Below are 13,455 nucleotides of genomic sequence, written 5' to 3' on the forward strand. Positions count from 1 at the left end.
CAAACACCTTCACTGCATTCTGACTTTTGAGGCTACCACTAACTTGCTGCTAACATACCTTAGCTAACTAACTTAATAAATAAGAGCAAATTCATCACCAGTTGGCTGGATGTAGTTTGAACTTTTATGTCTTGATGCAGGTCTTAAATACCATTAATGATGATGCAGGCCTTAAATACCATTAATGATGGTCTTTAAAAGGTCTTAAAAGTTTTCAATTTTTGCTTAAGACTCAAAGAGTCTTAAGCTCAAATTTGAGTGAAACATGAAGATATTCAAAGCAGAGCTGCTCTAAACATCTTGTTGGTTGCAAATCTTCAGGGTTCTTAAACTGAACTTTGTCTAGAATGGATTAAATACAAACATAATTAAAGCCGCAACCGGCGTTGGAGGCCCTCTCAGCCAAGCGCCGCGCCAGCCTATTTGCCACCGCGGGGGTTCCTGCACCACCACTCTCTCGCTGACGCTCTGGCGCAGTTCCCCCAGCCTTGATGTTTTATGGCGAATGGCCAGATTTGAGGCTTGGCCACGCCCTCCACATGCCCTCTTGGTGCTTTAAAGCAAGTGAGGGCAATTTGTTATCAGTCATTGGACACAAGATCATGTTGATTAGGTCAAGAGAGCCAGAATTGGATCTTTCCCAGTAAAAAAGGTCACTTTTTGTACTGAGAGGGTGGGGCTTAGGTGAGGCGAGACTATGACAACATAGGCATCCAACCAGGATCCCTCATACCAAGTTTGGTGCCAATTGACCCTTGTGAAAGTTGTAGCTATTGGTTTTCTTTCACGCCCCGGAACGCCCCCTCAACATGTACGAAAACTCACCATGTTGATAACTTTTAATGTCACACCCCTTAACTGCATCCTGACCAAAAATGAAGCTGATTGGTCAAAATCCCTAGGAGGAGTTTGTTAAAGTTCGACGTGAGTAAAATGGCCAAAATTTGACCTTTGACCCCAAATGGCCGCCTCCCTGAGCATTTTAGGAGGTACCTCCAAGAGACTTTTTTTCTTGATTTGGGAAGATCTACCTACATACCAAATTTCAGATCTCTACGACCTACGGTTTCCCCCAACTCACTTTAGGGGACGCTGTAGAGCTGTTTGGCCACGCCCACTTAAAATTCCACCAGAATCCGAAAATTTTCGTCGGACAATTTTGGGTGAAGTTTGGTGAGTTTTTGAATATGTTAAAGGCCCCAAACAGCCCCGCGAAATGACAGAAAAATAATAAAAACAACAAGAATAAGAAATCCTGCGATTACAATAGGCCTTCGCAGCGCTTAGCTGCTCGGGCCTAATTAAAATGTGGCCCATTTTACTGCCGTTTCTCACCAACAATTTCTCTTTTTGCTTCCCACAGTCCCAGAAACCCTGGATAGAAAGCACTTTCACCAAGAGGGAATGTGTGTACATACTTCCAGTGTCAAAGGACCCCCACAGGTAAATGGGCCTACCACAGTCTGCTGTGTCTTTTGTTTGGTCTCCATGGAAACTGTGTAATTGCAAGGTGCGAGTCAAAAGTATGCCCGAACGCTAACCACTGCTCTCCAAAGGGTAAATGAGTCTGTTTTAATGTTTATGTCTGTCAGTGTCGGTAATTATATGTTTGAAATGTAGCAGTGGTCACTAAACCGGTTTCTTTTTCTTCTTTGTTTTTAGCAAGGTATTTTGTGTAATTTGTGCTTTGTGACATTTCTCTTTGTACACTGGCCTTTTCATGACTTCTTCTGTTGACATGCTATAGATGACGTTCATGCGCTGCTTTAGAAGCTCCTACATAATAATGCTAACAAATAAACTGGAACAGCTGTAAAAATTCACAAAACAAAAATTTCTGTCAACACGTGACTCACTTAATGAGTAGAAGATTCCCACGGCTCCACAGATTTACTGTTTAACAGCTTCCTTTGACTGAAAGCCATTTCTGTTACCTTTCCAAGAAGCTTGAAGCCTCTTTTTCCCCTTCTTAACACATGCTTGCAGTGGATCACTCTTTTCTTTGTTTTCTTTCATATTAATTATTTTCCACTGACTTTTGTACACAAACCACAGTACGTGCTGCTACTCTTAGATAAAATTTGACATGTTTGGGAACATAACCTTGCTTGACATTAAGCCCAATCCGTTCACATGACCAGAACCCTTGTGAGAGGAAGTTTCTTTGTGAGGTTTTATAACTCTTAATTTAAAAAAAAAATGCACCAATCTAAGATTTTGTGGTCAATTTTCAAACTCTAATTTTTGTAAAGCTTTGACTGGGAAATTTAGATTTTTTAAATTTACTTAGTTTTTTCAATTTCTAACCATTTTCTGGGTTAGTTTAAAATAAATTCAATAAAAGTTTTCATCAAAATAAAACAAGCAACACGAAACAAAAGGGTGCAAATAAGCAGAGTGGTCTCTGCTTATTCAGAAATCTGGAAACTTAGTAAAATCTTCCAACTTATGATTCAAAAGGTATCTGGAAATAAAACTAAAACAACTGGCAGCTGATCATCTTTATTCTAAGACAGGTTATCTCTCCTTCTCCTTTGTTTCACACCAGCAAATGCACCTTATCACAAGATGTAAATTTTTTTTCATAATAGAAATTTGTGTAGGGGTGGAGAATACCAACTTAAATATTTTTGCACATTTTGTGGCAGTATTTTAATAAGACTATCTACAAATTCTTTACAGTCTTTATTTTTTTGTTTTTTAGGTAATTGCTGTGACCGCAAATCACAACAATCAAAAACTCAATTACATTTATTCAAATTAAACTCCATCAGAATACCAATCACACAAAGGTTGCTTTTTTAATTACTAAACTGCACACAGTAACTGCATTTAATCGTCATTTCAAATGTATTGAAGAACCAAGAGTTGAGGGAAAAAAAGTTAAAATCCTGACAATATAGTACGTTAAAAGAAAACAATTTCGCAATAACAATACAATAAATTTGCAACCTTAGCTGTGTCTAACTTGTTTAAAAATAAAAAGCTCTGATTTGCTGTTGTACCGGGTTGTTAAATCATTAATTTATAGTAACTATACAGGAGCCTAAAATAGCTGTTCAATCATTGTTTGTTAATCTAGAGGTAGCAGAGAGCAGCCCGTGTTACACAGCTCTGCAGTTAAAACATTTTACTTGTATTTCTGAAAATAATAGTTGAGCCTCTTGGATTGGCGATAATCTCCTGTAGTGTTGGTTGACCCTTCCCCATGCTCTGAGATTTAAAGACGGCCAACATTTCCTAGTCATTCCAGAAAAGTTTGACTTTTCAGAAAGACAAACCAGATAACCACGTGTCTATTTGAAGACGTCTCCTTTCTTGTTTGTCTGAACATCTTTTGTGTCGTGATGCGCCAACCCAACTACTTCCGATGCAGATATCTGAGGTTTAGTACGATACAGAAAAACGGTCTCGACTGGACTTAAAACCTTTATTTTTTATTAAATACGGACTGTGCATTTGTACTGAAATACTAATTCAGTTGATAACTCTGCACCAGTGCAGCACACTTGGACATACCAACGGCTTTACATGCTTGGTCAAACGTGTAAAAACAACACAACTTTAGTTTGTCCAGTCAGTTCAGTTAGGAGTATAACATTAGTGAAATGGCTCACCAGCTCCTGTTCATTCAGAATGAACTTCCACTCTGAAGAGCGTGCCAGATCATGTGCAAAACTGGTGGCTTTCCATCTCAAATCAAAACCCAGTAAATCTGGGCTCTGTGCCAATCTAACAGATTGCCTACCTCACTATTTTTTCCCCCATAAGCAACTCCAAACGTTTAAGTCTGTTGCTACCCAGTAAACTTTCCATTAAAATGTATGATTATCATGTTTGTGTAATTTTGCTTCCTAGATGCCTGCCAGGATGCCAGATTTGCCAGCAGTTGGTCCGGTAAGTGTTTTATCTTTTGAACATGATGTAACATAATCCTTTTACTCAACAGGATGATAAACCTGTCTGGGAGATTCCTTTTCTGCCAACCTTTTGCTTACACCATAAAAAAACAAATCCTTGAACTGTTAATCCCATAAAGCAACAAAACCTCCTTTAGGAAACTGTTCATTTGCAGTTTTTGCTCTGACAGGGAGATAAGAAATAGTCCAGTCTGAAGTTTTGTCCCCTCTTGTTGCATTTTACAATCATTCAGGTTGTGACACATTTCAAAATCTTCATTGAACCCGAAGCAGATTCAAGTTTTTTTTGTATTGCCTCCATATTGTCACTTGTTCCACTTCAGCGTGGTGAGCTCATAAAAAGTGAAATTCCAGGAAGTAGAACAAGTTTGCATGAGCTCCAGGGTACTAGGTGCACATGTCTGTCTGGAACATGGTGCTAATGTTGCCTGCCATGAAGTGGCACTTTTTCCTCTTCCCCTCATTTTTACTATAAAATCTTAAAAGAAACTGAAGTCTTTTCAGGCTGCTGAAAAGACTTCAGATAGTCTATTATAATGCCTTTGTAGTTTTAGAGCAGATGGGTTTATTTAATTAAAGAAGCATAAATTGTTTGTTTTTCTGCTTTTATTTCTAAATATATTTTTTTTCTTTGTGTTGCCATTTTTCCATTTGAACATGCTTGTGTTGTGAACCCCCTCCCTCCGTTTGCCCCCCAGGTGCTGCTGTGGGCGGCTGGTTCGGCAGCATGCCGGCTTCACAGCCAGCTTGGCCACAAAGTACTCGGATGTGAAGTTGGGTGAAAATTCCAGCCTGCCTGATCCAGAGGAGTGGTCTGTGGAAAAACACACAGAAGCGAGTCCAACTGATGCCTATGGTGTCATCAACTTCCAGGGAGGGTCTCACTCATACAGAGCCAAGGTAGGTGGGCCCGGCTTCCTCTGCTGGAACATGTCGCTTCCTTTTCCAGGAGGTTAATGTTATGTTGCAAGCTGGGCTTTTTGTTTGCTTCTATGTGGATTTTTTTATTTTTTATTTCTGATTGATTTAAGCTCTTAATTAAAATGTTTTCTTGCATAATCAGTTTTAAAATGAATGAAAAGATGCACACAAAACAGCGCAGGTCTCATCGTGTTGTCGCGTTCCTCTTTCTTTTGTCTCCACAAACTTGGACAGTATGTGCGTTTGTCCCACGACACTCGACCGGAGAGCATCCTTCGGCTAATGCTGAAGGAGTGGCACATGGAGCTTCCCAAGATCCTCATCTCTGTCCACGGAGGAGTTCAAAACTTTGAGCTGCACCCTCGCATCAAGCAGGTGGTGGGCAAGGGCCTCATCAAAGCTGCAGTCACCACCGGCGCCTGGATCCTCACCGGAGGCGTCAACACAGGCATGTAGTGTGAAATGGAGCGCAGGGTTATTATCTTCTGCAAAGCTGCTGAAAACTCTGACCACAGAGTATTCAGGCATTTTTAAATCTGCATAATTTCATCAGTCCATTGGTGGTTTTTTTTTCTTTCTTTTTTGCAATGCAAATCGCACTGTCGATCTTTCAAGACGATTTCCACAAAATATCGACTCGTTGGTTGATTTCAACTTACGATTGTTTTAGTAAACAATTATTCCAACAATTAATTGATAAATCAGATACAAAACTGGACACAGTCTGCAGATTTTTCATTTAACCACTTAAAAACCTTTATGTAATATTAGAAAGATGCAAATAAAAAATTATCCTTTTGTAAAGAAAATCAACATTTTATCGCCTGAAATGCAACAACGTAGTTTGATCATTTGTAGATTGAGTAATTTTGGCATTAACCAATTTAATAATTGGATAACAAAAGGTGTTTAGAGATTTTTTTTTTTACACAAAAAATCTCTAAAACATTGCAGTTTTAAGTATTGCTAAGACTGCAAAATTATGAGTTTTTGACAGAACAGATTCACTAAGTATATATGTGTATGTGTATATATATATATATATATATATACATATATATATATATATATATATAGCTTAAATGCAAATATATATATTTTTATACAGTGTAGGCTTAATTACTGCTCTGAACATGTTCTTTCAGCAATTGGCCTTTTTTTTTTTTTGAGACTGACGATTAATCAGTTACTGAAGGAGTTGCCAATTATTTCAGTAATCGATTAATCACTATTAATTCAATTAATTGCTACATCCTTGATTCCAACGTGGCCGCTGCTGCTGCTGCGGTGGCGGCGGTTGCACAAAGGCTGCTGTGCTTCACTTGGAACCAAAGCAAACTTTTTGCCTGTATGTAGCTGAACGAAGCCAGATGAGAAAATACAAGATCAGGTTCTTGCACTTAAATCAGTTTGTGCGAGAGCTGTGTTGGTCGACTCTACTAAAAGCGACAGTAGATGTACATTGTAAACATCTACGTTTCGCCGCCGTGAAGACGATGCGCTGATGCAGCAGAAGCTTTAATAGCGGCCTCAGAGCATGTTATTAGGCTGTGTATCGCGGCTAAGGTCTGTCTGCAGCCGCAGCAAGATGCTAAGATGCTGTGGTCTGATCATAGTGTTTAAGTCATTACTCATGAGGTCAATTATCCACACCAGTGATTACTTTTAATGCCTCGGTGGCACCCAGGCCACCTGGGATGGTTGTCTACTTTGCAAATTATTGCTGAATCAAAGAGGTCCGATAGCAGAGCCCTGTGGTTCATCAGGAAGTCCGCCACTCTCGTCATGTGGAGGTAATTCTGGCCATGGAGTTCTCTGATGTGGCTTTTGTTGGAGTCTGCACTGCTTGGTGGACTTTTATTAATTTTTAATTTGACTTTTTCTTTGATATTGTTAACTGAAGGCGTTTCTTATATTTCCAAAGGTGTTGCAAAGCATGTGGGGGACGCGCTTAAAGAACACTGCTCAAGGTCATCAAAGAAAATTTACACAATTGGAGTTGCACCATGGGGAGTCATTGAAAACAGGAGCGATCTCATCGGCAGAGATGTAAGACGCGCCTCTTAATTCAAAGTGATCCGTCTTGATCTCAGGTCATTTCAAGAACTCTGCTTGCATCTCTGCTTATTTCTTCTTTTTTCTCCCCAAATGCAGATTATTGTCCCTTATCAGACACTGTTGAATCCTCTCAGCAAGCTAAACGTTCTCAACAATCTGCATTCCCATTTCCTCCTGGTGGACGACGGGACGGTGGGTCGATACGGGGCTGAGGTCAAACTCAGGCGGGACCTGGAGAAACACGTTAACCTGCAAAGAATACACGCAAGTAAGGAAAGGTTTTCTTTTATTTAATGAAACAACAAAACGTGAGGAAAAGCTTTAGGTTTTTAAATAAAAAAAAATAACTTTAAGGAAAGAGATTTGTTTTGTTTATTTCAAGTTAAAACAATGTCTTGAAAAGTGTTCATAAGCTTGTTAATTTGTTGCCATTTTGTCAAACCACAACCACAGACTTTTTGGGATTTTCTTTGATAGAATAGAGTAGAACAAGGTTGTACATAAATATGTAATGGAAGGAGAATAATGCCCAATTTTCAGAATTTTGTACAAACAAAAATTTGAAAAAGTGGCATTCATTTAAGTTCAACCGGATTTAAAAGCTAACGCTGGTCCGTCTAAAAACCTCTCTCAGTTCGGTTGAATGAACTTGATGCAGTTTGAATGCATATGTGACTGCAAGCGGACTGGAGATTCCTCCACAAGCAGGAAGTGGACTATAGTGCAGGGAATTCTGGGTAAATACAACCAAACCAAATGTGTGAGTCTAGCACTAGTCTTACAGTACTGATCCTACAACTGCTAAAATCTGACACTCCTCCATTTTGTTTAAATTTTGTGAAGCAGGAAGTTGTGCTCATGTATTCTTTGGAGGTTTTTGTCGTCTCCTTCAGTGGTTCTTGATACAGCGCCACCACAGGCAAGGAGGGGAATCGGATATCTTGGATCGTTTGACACAGTTCAGTGTGAAAGCGAACCGCAGCAGCTGAAAATGTAACAAATGTTTCAATTTTAGTCCCAAATCGAACTGAGTCTACCAGACTATCAGGTGTGAAAACACTGACTTTAATTCTTTGAGGTGTCAAACATAGACCTGCACCAGAGAGGGTTACATTTCCCACAAGGACTTTTAATTACTACTCGCTTCAATAGCGGTTTGCGTCTGCCTGGTGTAAACTGTGTGATGGCAGCGAGATTGGTATCATCACCGCAACCTCTCGCATAGTGTCTGCAGAGCACAGCTACTTTTTAAAAAAAAAAAGAGTTGCTAAGAGTTTTTCTACAGCACTTATGTAGCCTCTGTGTTTGCAAATGTGGGTTTTAGTAAAAAGCGTGCCACAAAAACGTGAAGTGTAAATTCACTCTTTTGCCCTTCTTTTGTTTGTTTTTGTGTTTTTCAGGAATCGGTCAGTGTGTTCCTGTCGTGGCGCTGATTTTTGAGGGCGGTCCAAACGTGATCCTGACCGTGCTGGAGTACCTCCAGGAGAGCCCTCCTGTCCCTGTGGTGGTGTGTGAGGGGACGGGCCGTGCTGCTGACATATTGGCCTACGTCCACAAGCAGACAGAGGAGGGGGGGTAGGTTAAACACACAGAGGACAAATGAAAAATAAAAAGTAGACTGCTCAAATGACTGTTTTGGTGTCAGCTTACCCGGTAAAAACCTGAATGAAATAAATAGTAGAGAAAAAGGCAAAATCAGAATAAAGAAGGAACAATGATGACCAGTTTGCATGGCAAGATCTTTAGATATTTTAAAAAAGATCAGCAACTGTTTAGTTAAAAGCATGCCATTGTGTTTTATATATTAAATAGTATATTTTGTTTTTCTTTAAGAGCGAAATTGTTAGCCTGTTGAGAGTTTTACCAATTCACATTCTGAATTTTTTGTTATCAAATCTGTAGCTGCTGCTTGAGCTCAAACCACACTAATCTTCCAGTGATGTTTGTTCGATTTTATTTTTCTTCCAAGTCGCAGTCTGACTCACAGAAGTCAGAATTTAGGACACAAGATTAGCATGTTTGTGTAAAAAAAAGATTTGCGGGGCCCATAACAACGAGCCAGCCTGAGAGGAGTGAGATTCTTTCAGTACTTGAATGACACTAAAAGAACCTTTAATGTTTTTACATCCGTTTGTTGGAAGTTATGTGGAATCTGTCCTTTTTTTCCACCACATAGAGAAAAAATCTATCCTGTTTTGCTCTTTGTTGTGTTTATTTTAAATAGCAAAAAATAGAAATTAAATGGTTCTTTAAAATAACATATTTCTGAGAGTAAATATTTATCTACAAATATAAGATGTCTCTTTCCAAAAAGCCTTGTGATCTTTGCCACTAGTCTAAGCAAGTTTTATTTGGCTGGCCCTAGAGCAGCAAAGCAGGGCTGCCCCTCCTCCACCTGTTGCTGCTCATTGACAGGCATCAAATTGAAAGGAGGTTACTACTCTACTCCAATGTGTCACTCTGTTAGGTCAGCCAAAAATATCGATGCCAAATATGAAGGTTAGTTTTATTTTTTTCTTTTAAGTTGCATAAAAGAGTCGGGTGAATTGTTGCCGCCTACTTGAATAAGTAAATAGTTTATTGTTTACCACAGAATGTTTTTGCAAATGATTTTTAAATGGTGGATTTAGGCAACCTTTCACACTTGCATAAAAGAAAATGTCACTGTGACCTGGTGCGTTCACTGATCTAAATAGGGTGGCATTTTTGGGTTTGACTGACGGATCACTAGTAAGTGTGAGTTTTCAAAACAAAAACCTTGCTGATTCTGGTCAACAACAGATATGCATCTCTAGTTATCCCTAATTGACTTGAAACTGAACTGAGGAGGTTTTTTTTTGTTTATTTCTATCAAATCATGACTTAATTCTTACTCTTTTTAGAATTAGAGTAAGAATTACAATTGCAAAGTCTTGTTCCCCAAACATCCAACAGGGATATAATTTAGTTAACCATGGCTCATAGAGACTTTACAAACATTTGATTGGTATGTGGGTTATCTCACTTCTCTTGCTGCAGCCTGTCTTAATTTCTTCGAAATGAAAGTTGTAGTTCTTGGAAATAAACTTGACAAAATATCTTTTGGGCTCCACATTCCTCAGTCTTGTGGCAACAGGTTGGTGTTTGATGTATTCTGCAGGAGCCAACAACACACCTGCTTCATCGCAAATGTTTTGACTTGAAATCGAATCAATATGGATGTTAATAAGGGACTCGCAATGGACAAAACTGAGTCAAATTCTTTGACTGTTTGATCAGTTTAGTGCAGCTCGAAAAACACTTCAGATATGCAATCAATCATTACGGTAGTAGAACCTCAGATAAAAGCCTGCTGTTATCTAGAATTCATTTTACCTGCTGATGGACTCCAAGTCCAACTTGTACCACATTTTATGGCGCCATGTGTGACTCTAATCGTCGCTCTGCAGCGGCCTTCCTGACGGGGTGGAGACGGACATCGTTGCAACCATCAAGAAAACCTTCAACTTCAGTCAGAACGAAGCCATCCATCTCTTTCAGAAGCTCATGGAGTGCATGAAGAACAAAGAACTGGTAAAATGTTGCATCTTTTCTTTTTTATATACGTTTTATTTTGGGTTTCCCCTGGAAAATCAGCTGTTTTTGTGTTTTAAAAATATTAATAGCTGACAGGAAATTTTGGAAATAACCGTAAACAACAGAGAAAATACAGGAGCGGACTAAATAAAGCTAGTCTTTTGGTAGGTTCTGTATGTATAATCAAATGACATTATCTTTTTAAATAGATAATTGTCTGCTAAAGATTGGTTTATTATATATAAACCTAACTCTACCCATCTTTGCCATCACTGTAACTTGTGTATTAAAAAAAAACATTTAAAGTAAATAAATGATGTTTAGCCTGGTGGTCCACCAGGCTTTTAATACACTGGGGAAACCCTTAGTATTATTATTATTATTATGACACAGGATCTACTTGGATGCATTATGCACACTCAGGCAGGTATAACATCAGACTGAAAATGGTTAAATAAACTGACCTAATGAAAAGTAAACGCTGCAGGCCAGAGGAGTTGGGCATCTCAGTCGTGTACTGAGTGACTGCACCCCCCAGCCTCCACCCTCCCCTTTCCCATGAGGGCTTTAGGAAAAAAACAGAGAATAATGTTTTCACTGAGTCAAGTCTTTTTGCTGTGAACTTTGACCCTGTGTTTGTTTAGTCTGTTTATGCACATTTTGGCAAATTTACACCATGAAACTGCAGATTTTTGATCAGAAACGAGCAGGTGATAAAATTTCATGATGGTAATTTTTACTCCATGTTTTTAAAATGATAAATATAAAAATCAGCCATTTAGTGGTAATAATACAGACTGTTTTTTGTTTGTTTTTTTAGCAAATTTTTCAGATTGAGACAGAAAAGTAAAGCCGGTTGCTGTTCATCCCTCCCATCCTCCTAGTCTTTGAATGAGCTGAACTAATTTATCCTCCAAGTCAAAAGGTCACCACACTGCAAAAATATAAAATCTAACCAGATATTGGTCTAGATTCTAGTGCAAATTTTTCTTTATTTCGAACATGATGGCAATATAAAATTACAGACATGAACAAGGAATGCAAAGGCACATATTTTTTTATACCACCATAATCTTAACATGCTGGAAATATCTTAATGTCTCAATTCAAGTTTTCTATATAGGAGCTTGTTATTGCAGTCAGTAACTATTTAATATTGATGTCAAAGTGATATTGATCTGCTAGTGGAACAAGATGTTTGAACTTATAACATGAGGAAAATGTTTGGCCCCACTGGCAGATTATTTCACTTATAGCAAGCACTTTTTCATCAGTATTGAGGAGTCATTGACTCAAAACAAGCTTCTATTTCTTTTTTCTTTTCTTAAGACGTTTGCACTAGAATCTAGACCAGGGGTCACCAACTCCAGTCCTCGAGGGCTACCGTCCTGCAACTTTTAGATGTGTCTCTGCTCAAACACACCTGGATCAAATAAACTGCTCATTTCCAGCCTATTGCAGAGAGGAATGAATGCTGGTGAGGAAATTCAGACATTTTGGAGCAGAGGTGAATCTAAAAGTTGCAGGACTGGAGTTGGTGACCCCTGATCTAGATCAATACTTGGTTAATTTAGTGTTTCAGCAGTGTATAGTAACGCTCACAGCGTCGCTGATGGCAGCCGAGGACCCCGGTGTTAGCAGTACAAATGGATGCCTGGGTGAAATAAGTGGAAACATCTGGGCACGGCGTGTGGGAACCTGGTAATGATCCGATCTTGTTTCTTGGTCAACAGATCACCGTGTTTCACATCAGCTCTGAGGAACACCAAGACATTGACGTAGCTATTCTGAGGGCCTTGCTCCAAGGTTTGTGAAACGGCTGCTTACTAAACCACCATGTTCTTCGGCTCGTCTAATAAAAGAGGAGGAATAGATTAGATGAAGTCCTACGTTTTTTTTTGGTATTTTGAGTTTAATATTGCCTTTTTTCTCTGTTTTCATTCTGATATGGATATGCTTTGAGAACACAGTTCCCCCTCTGTGCCCTTCCCTTTGTGCTCTTGATGAGATCAGGTTGCTCACATTCACATGAACTCCCCGTTCCAACGGTTTCTGAGTCTCATGTCTTTCACTTTTTGCGTTGGAGATGCAGGGAATCTACTTTACTGCAACGAGGGAGGAGCGAATTCCTTGGAGCGCATTTTTGCGGCTCGTTCACCCTCATTCCAGGTCATCCCTGCTAAGACTGGAATATTTGCCTTTAACTACTTAACAATTCAGGGAAACCAGTTTAGACATTCAAGACATCCAGTCATGCACAAAATGTCTTTTTCGAAGGTGCAGTCGCCTTTGTTCAATAAAATTCTATTGTTTTAAAAAGACCTCAAAATATTCAAAGCTTTTAAAGTCATTAGAGAAAACACAAAGCTTTTCTGTTTACCACTACGGTAAACAGATTGCTCTTTAAAATTAGAAAAGGGAGAAGCAACAATACATATACAAGATGCAAAGCTTGCCAAACAATTTTACATTTCTATTGAAATTGTAATTTGGCATCCAGATAGAGAATTATGTTTACTGGAGCTGCTAATCATGTTATTTTATGATTAAATCAGACATCTATGCTGTTGTAGATGTCTGATCTACAACAAATTTCACAAAAAAAATTTTTTTGTGAAATTTTTTTCACAAATTTTTTTTTTAAACCTGCCGATACAAAATGGAGAAACTTTTAAAGAATAAAAAAAGTAACTGTAAATGGTGTTATTTAGGCCCAAATGTTCCTAATAAACATAAGAAATAGACGGATTTTATCTGAAGAGATGTAGCTAACGATTATTTAAGTGATCAGTTATTCTGACGATTAATCAAATAATGAAAAGGGCACATTCTGTAGATTTTTTTTCATTTGACTACTTGAGATCATTTTATACAATATTAGAAATGCATAAGAAAATAAAAATAATCCATATTCTTTTAAAAATAAAAATGCCATAATCACATGAAGGGGTGTGCCATCTAGAATAATACAACGAACTGAAAAGAGGATTGTAAAAGATTA

At 38.5% G+C, this 13,455-nt stretch overlaps 1 protein-coding gene across 3 annotated transcripts in view; it reads left to right on the forward strand.

Moving 5' to 3' along the window:
- The window catches only part of trpm7 (transient receptor potential cation channel, subfamily M, member 7), a 43,934-nt gene that overhangs the window by 9,048 nt on the left and 21,431 nt on the right, over positions 1-13,455 (forward strand). For all 3 annotated transcript variants that reach the window (XM_017304044.1, XM_008404785.2, XM_008404786.2), the window contains exons 2-10: positions 1,364-1,443; positions 3,859-3,897; positions 4,619-4,820; positions 5,076-5,289; positions 6,766-6,890; positions 6,996-7,167; positions 8,300-8,474; positions 10,328-10,451; positions 12,188-12,260. In XM_017304044.1, the coding sequence (XP_017159533.1) occupies positions 1,364-1,443; positions 3,859-3,897; positions 4,619-4,820; positions 5,076-5,289; positions 6,766-6,890; positions 6,996-7,167; positions 8,300-8,474; positions 10,328-10,451; positions 12,188-12,260 (1,204 nt within the window). The remainder of the gene's footprint in view (positions 1-1,363; positions 1,444-3,858; positions 3,898-4,618; positions 4,821-5,075; positions 5,290-6,765; positions 6,891-6,995; positions 7,168-8,299; positions 8,475-10,327; positions 10,452-12,187; positions 12,261-13,455) is intronic.

The sequence above is a fragment of the Poecilia reticulata genome, linkage group LG3 (genome assembly GCF_000633615.1).
Source record: "Poecilia reticulata strain Guanapo linkage group LG3, Guppy_female_1.0+MT, whole genome shotgun sequence".
Lineage (NCBI taxonomy): Eukaryota > Metazoa > Chordata > Actinopteri > Cyprinodontiformes > Poeciliidae > Poecilia > Poecilia reticulata.